Here is a 16,428-nt window from a genome sequence, read left to right as displayed (position 1 = left end):
CTGCGGTGCCGAGGCGACACGGCGTGCCGGCTGGTGCAGGGGTGGCCCAAGTGCGTGCGCATGGTGAGGAGCCCCCCGTCGGCGCCGCCGCTTTGCTCTGGCGTCCTCTGCAAGGCCGGGACCGTCTGCCGCAGCGTGGAGGGCGTCGCCCGCTGCGTGGCCCCCAAGCCCTCCTGCGACGGCGTCCGCTGCCCGCCGGGGACGGCGTGCCAGGTGGCCAAGGGTTGGCCTCAGTGCATGCCCAGCCAGCCCACGTGCGCCACGGTGCACTGCTTGGAAGGCACCACGTGCCGGATGGTGGAGGGTTGGCCCAAGTGCATGCCCAACAAGCCCACGTGCGACACCGTCCGGTGCCCCGTGGGCACCACGTGCCAGATGGTGGACAACTGGCCCAAATGCGTCCCCAACAAGCTCTCCTGTGAATCCATCCGGTGTCCGGCCGGGACCACGTGCCAAATAGTGGAGAACTGGCCCAAATGCGTCCCCAACAAGCCATCCTGCAATGACATGCATTGCCCAGCAGGGACCACGTGCCAGATGGTGGACAACTGGCCCAAATGCGTCCCCAACAAGCCGTCCTGCAACGACATGCATTGCCCAGCAGGGACCACGTGCCAGATGGTGGAGAACTGGCCCAAATGCGTCCCCAACAAACCGTCCTGCAATGACATGCATTGCCCGGTGGGCACCACCTGCCGGATGGTGGAGGACTGGCCCAAATGCATCCCCAACATGCCATCTTGTAAAGATATGCATTGCCCGGCAGGGACCACGTGCCGGATGGTGGAGAAATGGCCCAAATGCGTCCCCAACAAGCCATCTTGCAAAGACACGCATTGCCCGGCGGGAACCGTGTGCAGCGTCTTAGATGGCTGGCCCAAATGCGTCCCCAACAAGCCATCTTGCAACGACGCGCATTGCCCGAAGGGGACCACGTGCCACATGGTGGAAACCTCACCCAAGTGCCTGCCCAACAAGCCATCTTGCAACGACGTGCGTTGCCCAGCGGGGACCACGTGCCACGTGGTGGAAAACTCCCCCGAGTGCCTCCCCGCCTCGCAGCTCCCGCTCGTCTGCCACGTCTCGGGACGCTCGCGCTTCCGCGCCTTCGACGGGAAGAGCCACGGCTTTCCCGGGCCATGCGCCCGCACGCTGGTGACCGTCTGCAGCGCCCACCACCAGCCGCCTGCCCTCCGTGTGGCCGTGGGGAGCGAGAAGGCGCCGACCGACTCTTTCAGCCACGTTGTGCTCCACGGTGACGGCTACGAGGTCGTCCTGCTCCAAGGCGAGGAAGGGATGGCGAGGGTGAGGACTCGGATGGGACACGGGGACGGGTGGCAGCTGGGATGAACCTGGGGGGATGTGGATGGAGGGATGTGGTGGGAATGGACTCCTCATCTTCCCAGGGATAGGGAGGGGAGCCAGGCGTCCAGGTCCTTCCAACCCCCCGGACCAGACTCAGGCCTCGAGGTCCTCCCAACACCCAGGTTGGGGAGCGGACCCAGGCGTCCGGGCGGCCTGGGCCCCCATTTGGCAGCCTTGGTGCCTCCTTCTTGCAGGTGAACGGGCGCCGCGTCCTGCTGCCCCTCTCGCTGGCGGGGGGCAAGGTGCAGCTGGGGCGCCGGGGTGGCCAGCGGCTGGTGACCACGGCCCTGGGCGTGCGGGTGGCCTACGGCAGGGACGGTGCTGTGACGGTGATAGCGCCGGGGAGCCTGCAGGGCCAGCTCTGTGGGCTCTGCGTCCACCCTGGTGGAGGGGACAAGGACAGCGAGGGACAGGGGGCGCAGTGCTGTGAGTGGGGGACAGGGACAAGAGGGGGGGGGTGGCAGGGAGGAAGCGGTGAAAAGGACGGAGAGGTGGGTTGGGTGGTGGAGAAACATGGGGAGATGGACGGAAGGAGAAACAGGTGAAGAAGGATGGATGGATGAAACGCTGAAAAGGATGGATGGAGAAACCAGTGGAAAGGATGGATGGAGAAACAGGTGAAGGATGGATAGGTGGGTGGAAGGACAGATGGATGGATGGAGAAACTAGTGGAAAGGATGGAGGGATGGATAGAGGAACAGGTGGAAAGGATGGAGGGATGGAGAAACAGGTGAAGAGGATGGATGGATGGATGGATGGATGGGACCATACTACAGATGGGTGGGCAGATGGGTGAAGAAACCATTAAAGGATGGAGGGGTGGATGGAGGGATGGATGGACAGATGGAGAACCCTTCAAGAAGGATGGCTGGGCTGATAGATGGTCAACAGCCCGGCCAGCAGGGAGGACCACTCTCACCACCACACCACCTGTCCCCACAGCCCCATCCTGCTCGCACAACCACCCCCACGAGCCCTGCGCCGCCACCGTCCCCGTCCCCGTCCCCGCCACCGGTACCTGTTCAGCCCTGGGCGCTGGCCACTTCCGCACCTTCGACCGGCTCCACCATGACTTCCCCGGCACCTGCGTCTACCTCCTAGCCGGGCTCTGCCCTGGCGCCCACGGCCCTGAGACCTTCCGTGTCCTCGTGAGGGGTGGCCCTGGTGGCATCGCCGCCGTCGAGGTCCTGGTGCGGCGCACTCACGTCGCCCTGGAGGACGGGCATGTCATGGTGAGCATCGGGCAGCACCCCTTACCCAGGGGTTACTTCTCCGAGGAGCGAGTGAGTAAAGCCTGAGGAGCAAGTCAATCTTGGTCAATCAGGCTTGGTCCTGCCTGGTCCTCACCTCAAGAGGTCCAGGAGGCCAAGTGGTGAGTGAGTAAAGCCTGAGGAGCAAGTCAATCTTGGTCAATCAGGCTTGGTCCTGCCTGGTCCTCACCTCAAGAGGTCCAGGAGGTCAAGTAGTGAGTGAGTAAAGCCTGAGGAGCAAGTGAGTGGGCTTCAGGAGGTCTGGAGATGGATGCCGGCCCCCTGTGGCACCTCCTCACCACCGTTTCTCCTCCACTCCAGGTGAACGGCAAGCCGACCCACCTGCCCCATGTGGTGAAGACCTCGGGGGTGGCCCTCGAGCCGCGGGGCTGGGCCGTGGAGGTGCGGACGCCGCAGGGCCTGCTGGTAACCTTCGACGGGCACCACGGGCGGGTGAGCGTCCAAGCGCCGGCCGCCTACCGCAACCGCCTCTGCGGGCTCTGCGGGGACTTCGACGGCGACCCGCGCAACGACGTGCCGCCGCCGGGGCCGGCGCGGGGCTGGCGGGTGCGCGAGGAGGCCGGGTGCGGCGAGGCCGAGCCGGCGGGCTGCGGGGATGTGGCGAGGCCGGAGTGGAAGAGGCAGGAGCACGGCGGGGAGTGCGGGTTGCTGCTGAAAAAGGACGGGCCCTTCCGGCTGTGCCACGGAGCCGTTCACCCTGAAACCTACTTCCGGGATTGCGTCACCGACCGTTGCCGGCACAAGGGCGAGTCGGGCGCCGTCTGCCGGGTCCTCGCTGCCTACGTCGCTGCCTGCCAGGAGGCCGGGAGGAAGGTTTTGGAGTGGCGCTCCAAGGGTTTCTGCCGTAAGTATCACCCCCCCCAAGAGCATCCCAGGAACCCAGGCATCCGGGAGGGACCCAGGCATCCGGGATAACGTCACCGCCACTGCCCTCTCCCCGCAGCACCCCGCTGTCCCCCGGACACCCACTACGCTGTCTGCGCGCCGGGCTGCACCCCGGGCTGCCGCGAGGGCTGCGTGCCACCCACCCGGCCTGGCGGCACCCCGGGGTGCACCCCGGTACCGGAACGGGTGCCGGGACTGGCGCCAGGCACCCTGGGGACGTGTCAGTCCATGGGGGCCTGGCACTACAGCAGCTTCGACGGCGTCGCCTTCACCGTGCGGCAGAACTGCTCCTACGTGGCGGCACGGAGCTGCGGCCCCTCCGGCGCCCTGCCCACCTTCGCCGTCAGCGTGGACGACCGTCCTCGGGACAGTGCTGGCGTCTGGGCCAGCACCCGGACGGTCACCGTCGCCGTGTACAAGCACCGCTTCGTCCTGGAGAGCGGGCGCCCCGGTGTCATGGAGGTGCGGCGGGTGGCGGGATGGGGAGATTTGGGGGGCTGGTGGAGGTGTGGGTGGACGGTGGAGAGCATGGGGTGGTGGAGGGATGGGGAAGAGCATGGGTGGATGGAGAAGGGCATGGGTGGAGGGATGGGTGCAGAAGAACATGGATGGCGGGATCAAGAAGAGCAAGGGTGGAGGAACGGATGGATGGAGAAGAACATGGAGGGATCAAGAAGAGCATGAATGGATGGATGGATGGAGAAGAGTATAGACGGAGGGATCAAGAAGAGCAAGGTGGAGGGATGGATGGACGGAGAAGAACATGGAGGGATCAAGAAGAGCATGAATGGATGGATGGACGGAGAAGAGTATAGACGGAGGGATCAAGAAGAGCAAGGTGGAGGGACGGATGGATGGAGAAGAACATGGAGGGATCAAGAAGAGCATGAATGGATGGATGGATGGAGAAGAGTATAGACGGAGGGATCAAGAAGAGCAAGGGTAGAGGGATGGAAAAGAGCACAGATGGGTGGATGGAGAAGAGCATGGATGGATGGATGGAGAAGAGCATAGCTGGAAGGCTACAGAAGAGCAAGGTTGGAAGGACAGATGGACGGAGAAGATCATAGATGGTGGATGGCTGGACAGCTTGATGAATGGACGGAGGAGAAAGAATGGTTGGATGGGTGAGCGGGTGGAGGGATGAACAGGCAGGTGGGCAAACGCTTGGAGAAGAAGGGATGGTTGGACAGATGGATAAATGGGTGTACGGACAGGTGACAAGTGGGGATGGATGGAGAAGAAGGGATGGTGGATGGACGGATGGAGAAGGTTGGCTGGATGGAGAAGGTCGGATGGATGGAGAAGGTCGGATGGATGGAGAAGGCTGGATGGATGGAGAAGGTTGGACGGATGGAGGGGCAGGCGGGCAGATGACCAGGCGCCCAGTGGGTGGTCACCTCGCCACGGGTGCCACCACCTGAGCCGCTCTCTCCCACAGGTGGACAGCACGGAGGTGACGCTGCCCTTCTGCCTGCCGGGCCAGGCCGTGTGCCTGGTCCAACACGGCGTCGAGACCGTGCTCCTGGCCGACTTCGGTCTCCGCGTGGCCACCGGCCCCGGCACCCGCCTGGCCATCTCCGTGGCCCGGACCTACCACAACCGCACCTGCGGCCTCTGCGGCAACTTCGACGGCCACCACGACCACATCCGCCACCTCCTGGGCGTCTCCCGCGGCCCCTCGGCCAACACTTGCCTCCGCAACTGCCCCGGCCCCACGTGTCCTCCATGCCGCCAACCGCCCAAGAGGGCCTTCGTCCACACCGAGCTCTGCAACCTTCTCCGGGCGCCCAAAGGTCCCTTCAAGGACTGTCACGGCGTGGTGGACCCCGGCGCCTTCTTCGACAGCTGCCTGCGCGAGCTCTGCGAGGTGCCCGGTGACGGCGAGGTCCTCTGCGAGGTCCTGGGCTCCTACGCGGCCGCCTGCCAGGACGCCGGCGCCCAACTCCGGCCCTGGCGCAGCGAGAGCTTCTGCCGTGAGTTGGGGTGGCCCCGATGGGGACCTCTGTGGGGGTCCTCCACCTCTCTGTCCCTCCATGGTGTCCTCTACGTGTCCGTCCCTAGGGTCTTCTACGTGTCTGTCTGTGGCAACCCTGCCTGTTCCTCCATGGTGCATCCTACGTGTCCATCCATAGGGTCTTCTGCTTTTCTGTCCATCCGTGGCATCCCCACGTGTCCATCCATAGGGTCTTCTGCTTTTCTGTCCATCCGTGGCATCCCTACGTGTCCATCCATAGGGTCTTCTGCTTCTCTGTCCATCCGTGGCATCCCCACGTGTCCATCCATAGGGTCTTCTGCTTCTCTGTCCATCCATGGCATCCCTACATGTCCATCCATAGGGTCTTCTACCTCTGTCCATCTGCGGCATCCCTACGTGTCCATCCATAGGGTCTTCTGCTTCTCTGTCCATCCGTGGCATCCCTACGTGTCCATCCATAGGGTCTTACACCTCTCTGTCCATCCATGGTGTCCCTCCGTAGTGTCCTCTACATGTCTGTCCGCCCGTGACATCCCTACGTGCCCACCTGTAGCACCCCTACGTGCCTATCTATAGGGTCCTTCGCCTCTCCGTGGCATCCCTGTACGACCCTTGGGGACATCCCCTACGTGTCTGTATGTAGTGGCCCTATGTGTCCATCCATGACATCCTCCATCTGTCTATCTGTGGCATCTTCACACGTCCAAGATGTCCCCTACGTGTTGGTCCATCCGTAACATCCCTACGCATCCATCCATGGTGTCCCCTACGTGTCTGTCCATCCGTGACAACCCTACGTGTCCATCCATGGTGTCCCCTACGTGTCTGTCCCCCATAACAACCATGCGTGTCCATCTATGGCATCCCCACGTGTCCCTCTGTGATGTCCTCCACACGTCTGTTCATCTGTCATGTCCCTATGTGTCAATCTGTGACGTCCTCTATGCGTCCGTCCGTCTGTGGCATGCCTACATGTCCACCCGTGATGTCCCCCATGTGTCCATCCATCCGTGACATCCCTAGGTGTCCCTCCATGATGTCCCCCATGTGTCTGTCCATCCGTGACGTCCCTAGGTGTCCCTCCGTGATGTCCCCCATGTCTGTCCATCTGTGACGTTCCTAGGTGTCCCTCCGTGATGTCCCCTATGTCTGTCCATTCATGATGTCCCTAGGTGTCCATTTGTGATGTCCCCGTGTCTGTCCATCCATGACATCCCTAGGTGTCCCTCCATGATGTCCCCTACGTGTCTGTCCATCCGTGACGTCCCTAGGTGTCCCTCCATGATGTCCCCCACGTGTCTGTCCATCCATGCTGTCCCTAGGCATCCCTCCATGATGTCCCCCACGTGTCTGTCCATCCATGATGTCCCTAGGTGTCCCTCCGTGATGTCCCCCACATGTTTGTCCATCCGTGACGTCCCTAGGCATCCCTCCATGATGTCCCCCACGTGTCTGTCCATCCATGCTGTCCCTAGGTGTCCCTCCATGACGTCCCCCATGTGTCTGTCCATCCGTGACGTCCCTAGGTGTCCCTCCATGATGTCCCCCACGTGTCTGTCCATCCATGCTGTCCCTAGGTGTCCCTCCATGATGTCCCCTACATGTCTGTCCATCCATGATGTCCCTAGGTGTCCATCCATGATGTCCCTAAGTGTCTATCCATGATGTCCTCTACGTGTCCATCTGTGTCATGCCTTCATGTCCCTCCCCGACGTCCTCCACCTCCCCGCGCGTCCCTCTGTGACATCCGCCGCCCGGCGCTGACCCCTCCGTGTCCCCGCAGCCCTGCAGTGTCCCCCCCACAGCCGCTACGCGCTGTGCGTCGAGGCCTGTCCCCCGGGCTGCGCCAGGGCGGGGGACGCGGGCGCCTGTCCCACCGGGTGCCACGAGGGCTGTCGCTGCCGCCCGGGCTTCTTCCACGCCGGCGGCGCCTGCGTCCCCGCCGAGAACTGCGGCTGCTTCCGCCACGGGAGGTACCTCCAGGTGAGGGGACCGGACGGGGACTGGGGACGGGGATGGGGGACGGGGATGGGGGTGGTGGAGATACCACTAGGGATGGAGGGATGGATGGAGACACCACTAAAGAAGGAGGGATGGGAGGATGGATGGAGAAACCATTGGAGGAGGAAGGATGGTTGGAGAGATGGATGGAGAAACCATTAAAGGAGAAAGGATGGTTGGAGAGATGGATGGAGAAACCATTAAAGGAGGAAGGATGGATGGAGGGATGGATGGAGACATCACTAAAGAAGGAGGGATGGAGGCATGGATGGAGAAATCATTAAAGGAGGAAGGAAGAACGGAGGGATGGATGGAGAAACCATTGAAGAAGGATGGATGGAAAGATGGATGGACAGATGCAGGAATGGATGGATGGATGAAGAGATGGATGAATGGGTGCAGAGATGGATGGATGGAGACATGGACGAATGGAGAGACAGACGAATGGATGGAGAGATAAGACGAATGGATGCAAAGATGGATGGACAGATACAGAGATGGATGGATGGAGAAATGGATGGGCAGATGGAGAGATGGAGGGATGGATAGATGGAGAGATGGATGGATGGACGGAGAAATGGATGGATGGACAGATGGAGATGGATGGATGGATGGACAGAGACATGGATGGATGGACGGATGGAGAGATGGATGGATGGATGGAGACATGGATGGATAGAGGGATAGATGGATGTAGAGATGAATGGATGGACGGAGACATGGATGGACAGATGGAGAGATGGATGGATGGAGACAAGGACGGATGGACGGATGGAGCGACGGATGGAAAAACCGTTCAAGACGGATGAAAGCACACGGACAGAGGAGCGAAAGGGGGCGTTCGGGGGCGGCTAGACGGACAGGTGGCGAGACGGAAGGAAGGGCGGACAGACAGACGGAAAGACGAAGACCCTCATCCCCCCCTCTCTCCCCGCAGCCGGGCACCTGGGCGCTGGAGCCGGGCTGCCGGGAACGGTGTCGCTGCGAACCGCCGGCCGGGCTGCGGTGTCAGGCGGCCGCCTGTCCACCGGGAACGACGTGCGGGACGCGGGCCGGGCGCTGGGGCTGCGCCGCGAGCCCCAAACTCGCCCCCCGCCGCTGCCCCTCGGCCCCCTAGACGGCTCGAGGGGTGGCCACGGACGGGGAAACGGCCCCGTCGGCTGCTCCGGGGGCCCAGGAGTCCGGGTGGTGGGAAGGGAGGGGGAGAACATGGACCCATAGGGTGCTCCGGGGGCCCAGGAGTCCGGGTGGTGGGAAGGGAGGAGGAGAACATGGTCCCATAGGGTGCTCCGGGGGCCCAGGAGTCCGGGTGGTGGGAAGGGAGGAGGAGAACATGGTCCCATAGGGTGCTCCGGGGGCCCAGGCGTCCGGGTGGTGGGAAGGGAGGAGGAGAACATGGTCCCATAGGATGCTCCGGGGGCCCAGGAGTCCGGGTGGTGGGAAGGGAGGAGGAGAACATGGTCCCATAGGGTGCTCCGGGGGCCCAGGAGTCCGGGTGGTGGGAAGGGAGGAGGAGAACATGGTCCCATAGGATGCTCCGGGGGCCCAGGAGTCCGGGTGGTGGGAAGGGAGGAGGAGAACATGGTCCCATAGGATGCTCCGGGGGCCCAGGCGTCCGGGTGGGTGGTGGGACCCGGCCCCATAGAGCACCCAGGGGGCCCAGGCGTCCGGGACCCGACCCCATAGAGCCACCCCAGGGGGCCCAGGCGTCCGGGACCCGGCCCCATAGAGCACCCGGGGGGCCCAGGCGTCCGGGACCAGGCCCCATAGAGTCCCCCAAGGGGCCCAGGCGTCCGGGAGCTGCCCCCTCCCTTTCCCACAACCACTATTTTAATAAAGCTTCTGGCTCCGCCCACAGGAGTCCGTCATTGCTCCGCCCCCCCCGTGGGGACCCAGGTGTCCCCCACCCCGTCCCCTCCCCCCACCAGGGGGCCCAGGCGTCCGGGTCGTTCCCGAAACCGGAGACGTATCCGGGGCCAGTTTAACCCTTTATTAGCGGCGTCACCACCACCCCGGTGACGGCTGTGTCCCCTCCCCCTGCCCGGTGATGCCCGTGTCCCCTCCCCCTCGGGGCTGGTGACGCCCGTGTCACCTCCCCAGCGACGGCTCTGGCACCCGCCGTGACGCCTCCGGGCCGGGGACGCTCAGATCTTGCCGGGGAAGGTCCCCTCCTCGCGGTACTCGTCCCACGTTGTCACCTGCGGGGGGACACGGTGACACCATGAGGGTCACAGGGACCGTGGTGACGCCGTGAGGAACGCGGTGACACCCTGGGGGACACCATGAGGGTCACAGGGACCATGCTGACATCATGAGGGACACGGTGACACCATGGGGGACACCATGATGGTCACAAGGACCATGGCGTCATCATGGGGGACACCACGACGGTCATAGCGACCTTGGTGACATTGCGAGGGATGCGGTGACACCATGGGGGACACCATGAGGGTCACAGGAACCATGCTGACATCGTGAGGGACGCAGTGACACCATGGGGGACACCATGATGATCACAAGGATCCTGGCAACATCATGGGGGACACCACGACGGTCACAGGGACCTTGGTGACATTGCGAGGGATGCGGTGACACCATGGGGGACACCATGAGGGTCACAGGGACCACGGTGACATCAGGAGGGACATAGGGACACCATGGGGGACACCATGACGATCACAAGGACCATGGCGACATCATGGGGGACACCACGACAGTCACAGGAACCATGGTGACATCATGAGGGACATAGGGACACCATGGGGGACACCATGATGGTCACAGGGACCACGGTGACATCAGGAGGGACACAGTGACACCATGGGAGACACCATGATGGTCATAGGGACCTTGGTGACATTGTGAGAGATGCGGTGACACCATGGGGGACACCATGAGGGTCACAGGAACCACGCTGACATCGCGAGGGACACGGTGACACCCATGATGATCACAAGGACCACGATGACCTCATGGGGGACACCATGATGGTCACAGGGACCACGGTGACATTGTGAGGGATGCGGTGACACCATGGGGGAAACCATGAGGGTCACAGGAACCATGCTGACATCGCGAGGGACACAGTGACATCATGAGGGACACCATGATGGTCGCAAGGACCATGATGACCTCATGGGGGCATGGTGACACCATGGGGGAGACCGTGACAGTCACAGGAACCATGGTGACATTGTGAGGGATGCAGTGACACCATGGGGGACACCATGAGGGTCACAAGAACTGCGGTGACACCATGGGGAGACAGAGACTGTGGTGATGTCACGGGGGACATGGTGACATCATGGAGACAACAAGGACAACAGTGATGTCATTGGGGACAAAGTGACATCATAGGGAAGACAAGGAGCACAGTGACATCATGGGGGGCATGGTGACAGCATGGGGGGACACCAAGAGGGTCCCAAGGACCGCGGTGATGTCATGGGGGGCATGGTGACACCATGGAGGATGTGGGGACCGCGGTGACATCACGAGGGACACGGTGACATCATGGGGGTCACAGGGACCGCAGTGATGCTACGGGAGACATGGTGACACCAGAGGGAAACACAGGGACACCATGAGGGACCTGGAGGTGGCGGGGACACCATGGTGACACCGTGGGGGGCCTGGGGGCAGTGGGGGCCACCACGATGACACCCCATGGGACACAAGGGCAACGGGGACACCGCAGGGGACACCACGGTGGACGTGAGGACGTGACAGGTGACGCAGAGGTGGTGGAGATGCCGTGGTGACACCGTGAGGGACACAGGGGCAGCGAGACCGCTGGGGTGATGCTGGCAGGGACGCAGGAAGGTGGCAGGGGACACGCGGATGCTGTGGGGACGCCATGGTGACACTGCGGGGGACCTGAGAACATTGCGGACACCGCAGGGGGCCTGAGGGCATTGGGGACACTACAGTGACACTGTGGTGACATTGTGGATGCCATGGTGACACCACAGGGGACCTGAGAGCATTGGAGACACCATGGTAACACCACAGGCACATTGGGGACACCATGGTGACACTACAGGGGACCTGAAAGCATTGGAGACACGACGGTGATACTACAGGGGACCTGAGAACACTGGGGACACCACGGTGACGCCGCGGGGGCATTGGGGACACCATGGTGACTCCATGGAGAATCTGAGAACACTGGGGACACCACGGTGACTCCATGAGGGACCTGAAGGCATTGGGGACACCACAGGGACATTGGGGATGCCATGGTGACACCGCAGGGGACCTGAGAACACGGGGGACACCACGGTGACACTGTGGGAGCATTGGGGACGCCACGGCGACTCCATGGAGAACCTGAGAACATTGGGGACACCATGGTGACTCCACAAGGGACCTGAGGGCATTGGGGACACCGCGGGGACATTGGGGACACCCTGGTGACACCGCAGGGACATTGGGGATGCCGTGGTGACTCCATGAGGGACCTGAGGGCATTGGGGACACTGTGGGGACATTGGGGACACCCTGGTGACACTGCAGGGACATTGGGGATGCCATGGTGACATCGCAGGGGATCTGAGAACATTGGGGACACCACGGTGACACCGCGAGGGCATTGGGGACGCCACGGTGACTCCATGGAGAACCTGAGAACATTGGGGACGCCACGGTGACTCCACGAGGGACCTGAGGGCATTGGGGACACCCTAGGGACACCCCAGGGACATTAGGGACACCACGGTGACACCACAGGGGACCTGAGAACATGGGGGACACCACGGTGACACCGCAGGGGCATTGGGGACACCATGGTGCCTCCATGAGGGACCTGAGAACATTGGGGATGCCACAGTGACACCGCGGGGACATTGGGGACACCATGGTGACTCCATAAGGGACCTGAGGGCATTGGGGACACCCTAGGGACACCCCAGGGACATTAGGGACACCATGGTGACACCACAGGGGACCTGAAAACATGGGGGACACCACGGTGACACCATGGGGACATTGGGGACACCATGGTGCCTCCATGAGGGACCTGAGGGCATTGGAGACACCGTGGGGACATTGGGGACACCCTGGTGACAGGGCAGGGACATTGGGGATGCCGTGGTGACTCCATGAGGGACCTGAGGGCATTGGGGACACCATGGTGACTCTATGGAGAACCTGAGAACATTGGGGAAACCAGGGTCCACGAGGGACCTGAAAGCACTAGGGACACCATGGGGACACTGGGGACGCCATGGTGACACCGCAGGGGACCTGAGAACGTGGGGGACACCACGGGGACACCGCGGGGGCGACTCCATGGAGAACCTGAGAACATGGGGGACGCCACGGCGACACCACGAGGGACCCGAGGGCCTCGGTGACACCGCAGGGACATTGGGGAACGCCGTGGTGACACCGCGGGGGTCGCGGGGACGCGGCGCGGGGACACTCACCCAGGAGGTGGGACACAGGGACTTGTAGACGCGGAAGTACCACTGGCAGGGCCCCGCGTCCGCCCCCTTGGCCGCCATCGCCTTCTGGCAGCGGTGGAAGTCTGGGGGGGGGGGGGGTGTGTCACCGGGGGGGCCCAGGCGTCCGGGAGGGGCCCAGGCGTCCGGGAACCCCCCCAAGTCCTCCCCAAGGGGCCCAGGCGTCCGGGGAGCCGCAATCCCCCCCCCCCACGCACCCTGCAAAGGGGCCCAGGTGTCCAAGGGGCCCAGGTGTCCGGAGAGCTGCACCCCCCCCCCCCCCAAGGGGCCCAGGCGTCCGGGCGAGGGGCCCAGGCGTCCGGGCGAGGGGTTCAGGTGGCCGGGCGAGGGGCCCAGGCGTCCGAGGGAAGGAAGGGGCCCAGGCGCCTGAGGGGCCCAGGCATCTGGGGGGGGGGAAGGGGCCCAGGCGTCGGGGGGGGGGAAGGGGCCCAGGCGTCCGAGGAAGGGGCCCAGCAGTCCGGGGGGGGAAGGGGCCCAGGCGTCCGGGGGGGGGGGGGAAAGGGGCCCAGGTGTCTGAGGAAGGGGCCCAGGCATCCGGACGAGGGGCCCAGGCGTCCGGGTGAGGGGCCCAGGCGTCCCCACCCAGCTAGTTCTGCCCCCCCCCCCCGCTCTCGCCCTGCTTCCGGCTGCCGAAGCGGCGCCCCGGGAGCCCCCCGCACCCTCCCCAAGGGGCCCAGGCATCCGGGCGGGAAGGGGCCCAGGCGTCCGGGGAAGGGGGGGAAGGAAGGGGCCCAGGTGTCCGGGGGGGAAGGAAGGGGCCCAGGCGTCCGGGTAAGGGGGGGAAGGAAGGGGCCCAGGCGTCCGGGGGGGAAGGAAGGGGCCCAGGCGTCCGAGGGGCCCAGGCGTCCGCACCCAGGTAGTTCTGCCAGCAGTTCTTGGTCTGGTTCTGGTTGGGGAAGCGGCTGTCGAACGGCGCCGTGCGGTAGCGCCGCAGCTTCGCCTCGATGTCGTCCGCCATCGCTGCGGGGGGGGGGGGGGGGGCCGAGCTCGTTAGCGGGGCTCGTTAACGGGGCTCATTAACAGGGCTCGTTAACGAGGCTCATTAACGGGGAGCATTCACCAGGCTCGTTAATGGGGTTCATTAACAGGGGGATGTTAGTGGGGGCTTGTTAGTGGGGTTTGTTGGGGGGGTTTGTTAGCGGGGGGCTCATTAGCGGGGCTCATTAGTGGGACTCATTAACGGGGCTCGTTAGCGGGGTTTGTTAACAGGGGGGGTGTTCGCCGGGCTCATTAACGGGGTTCATTAACGGGAAGGATGTTAGTGGGAGCTTGTTAGTGGGGTTTGTTGGGGGGGGTCATTAGCAGGGGGCTCATTAATAGGGTTCGTTAGCAGGGGGCTCGTTAACAGGGTGCATTCACTGGGCTCATTAATGGGGTTCATTAACGGGGGGGCGTTCGCTGGGCTCGTTAATGGGGTTCATTAACGGGGGGATGTTAGTGGGGGCTTGTTAGCGGGGTTTGTTGGGGGGTTCATTAGCGGGGGGCTCATTAGTGGGGGGCTCGTTAACAGGGCGCATTCGCCAGGCTCGTTAACGGGGCTTGTTAGCGAGGGACTCCTTAATAGGCTTCATTCACTGGGCTTGTTAATGGGGTTTTGTTAGCGGGGAGGGTGTTAGCGGGGGGGCTCATTAACGGGGCTCGTTAGTGGGGGCTCGTTAGCGGGGGTCTCATTAATGGGGCTCGTTTGCCGGGCTTGTTAATGGGGTTCATTAGTGGGGCTCATTAGCAGGGTTCGTTTGCTGGGCTCGTTAGCGGGGGCTCGTTAGCGGGGGGCTTATTAATGGCCTTCCTTAGCAATGCTCATTAGCAGGGCTCATTAACGGGGCTCGTTAGCAGGGGGGCTTATTAATGGGGTTCATTAGCAGGGGGCTCGTTAGCAGGGAGGCTCATTAATGGGGTTCGTTAGCGATGTTCATTAGTGGGGCTCGTTAGCGGGGCTCATTAGCAGGCAGCTCATTAATGGGGTTCATTAGCGGAGGTTCGTTAGCAAGGTGCTCATTAATGGGGTTCGTTAGCAGGGGCTTGTTAGGGCCAGGGCTAACGAGGGCGCCCCGCGAGGGAGCTCCCAGTGCTCCCAGTATCCTCCCAGTTAGCCTGGTTCCTCCCCTTCCCAGTGCTCCCAGTCAGCCTGGCTCCTCCCCCTCCCAGTGCTCCCAGTATCCTCCCAGTGCTCCCAGTCAGCCTGGCTCCTCCCCCTCCCAGTGCTCCCAGTATCCTCCCAGTATCCTCCCAGTTAGCCTGGTTCCTCCCCTTCCCAGTGCTCCCAGTATCCTCCCAGTGCTCCCAGTCAGCCTGGCTCCTTCCCCCCCAGTGCTCCCAGTATCCTCCCAGTGCTCCCAGTTAGCCTGGCTCCTCCCCCTCCCAGTGCTCCCAGTATCCTCCCAGTGCTCCCAGTTAGCCTGGCGCCCCCCTCCCAGTGCTCCCAGTATCCTCCCAGTGCTCCCAGTAACCCCACTTCTCCCATTTCCCAGCGCTCCCAGTTCCCCCCCCCGCCCTCTCAGTCCCGCCATTTCCCAGTGCTCCCAGTAACCGCGGACCCCCCCGTCTCCCAGTTCCCCCCCCAGAGCCCTCCCAGTGCCTCCCAGTACCCCCCCCGAGCCTTCCCAGTGCCTCCCAGTGCTCCCAGTACCCTCCGCTCCCCTCACCGAGTCGCGCCGCTCCCTCAAAGTGACTTTCACCGCCGCCGCCCGGGTGCACCGGAACCAGCGAGCCGCAACCAGCGATAGCGCAGAGCGGCGCAGGAAGTGACGCAGTCGCACAGCGGTCCTTGGTGGGCGGAGACACAGAGATGAGGCGGCTAGAGCGGCCTCAGCGGCGGGGAGGGGGGTGGCGAGGAGGACTGCGGCGGCCATAGAGAAGCGGCGGGAGGACAGAGCGGCGCCGGCTTCGGGCGCCAGAGAGAAAATGGCGGCGAAGGGGCCCCACATGTCTGCCGGGCACCTCAAATCCCCCATTTCTACCCCAAAACTTCTTCCAGGACCCCCCAGACCCCCCAAATCCCCCATCTCTGCCCCAAAACACCTTCCAGGACCCCCAAAATCCCAATCCTGCCCCCCACATACCCTCCAGACCCCCCAAATCCCTCATCTCTGCCCCAAAATACCTCCCAGGACCCATTGGAACCACCAAATCCCCCATTCCTGACTCAAAATACCTCTCGAGACGCCCCAGAACCCTCAAATCCCCATTTCTGTCTCAAAAAAACTTCCAGGATGGCTCAGCCCACTAAATCTCTCATCTCTGCCCCAAAACAGCTCCCGGGACACCCTCAGAACCCCCAAATCCCCCATTCCTGCCCCCAAATACCTCTCAGGACTCACCAGAACCCCCAAATCCCCCCTTCCTGCCCCCACTGAACCCCCCTGGTTCGATTTGGCCGGTGTGGGGGGCTTTTTTGGGGCGGTTTGGGGGCTTTTGGGGACGGTTTTGGGCCTTCCCCCCCCCGGTGCGGGCACTTCCGCCCGGC

At 63.3% G+C, this 16,428-nt stretch overlaps 1 protein-coding gene across 1 annotated transcript; it reads right to left on the bottom strand.

Annotated features, from left to right (window-relative positions):
* Positions 1-9,476: 9,476 nt before the first annotated feature.
* On the bottom strand, positions 9,477-15,713 carry COX6B1 (cytochrome c oxidase subunit 6B1). The gene is made up of 4 exons (XM_067316800.1): positions 15,608-15,713; positions 13,815-13,922; positions 12,927-13,027; positions 9,477-9,698 (listed from the first exon to the last, which is right to left on the bottom strand). The coding sequence occupies exons 2-4, from the start codon at positions 13,918-13,920 to the stop codon at positions 9,645-9,647; spliced, it is 261 nt and encodes an 86-aa protein (XP_067172901.1). The 5' UTR covers positions 13,921-13,922; positions 15,608-15,713; the 3' UTR covers positions 9,477-9,644.
* Positions 15,714-16,428: the final 715 nt, after the last annotated feature.

The sequence above is a fragment of the Apteryx mantelli genome, unplaced genomic scaffold (assembly GCF_036417845.1).
Source record: "Apteryx mantelli isolate bAptMan1 unplaced genomic scaffold, bAptMan1.hap1 HAP1_SCAFFOLD_122, whole genome shotgun sequence".
Classification (NCBI taxonomy): domain Eukaryota; kingdom Metazoa; phylum Chordata; class Aves; order Apterygiformes; family Apterygidae; genus Apteryx; species Apteryx mantelli.
The sequence above is the reverse complement of the archived record's forward strand: the minus strand, read 5'-3'. Positions and strand labels throughout refer to the sequence as shown.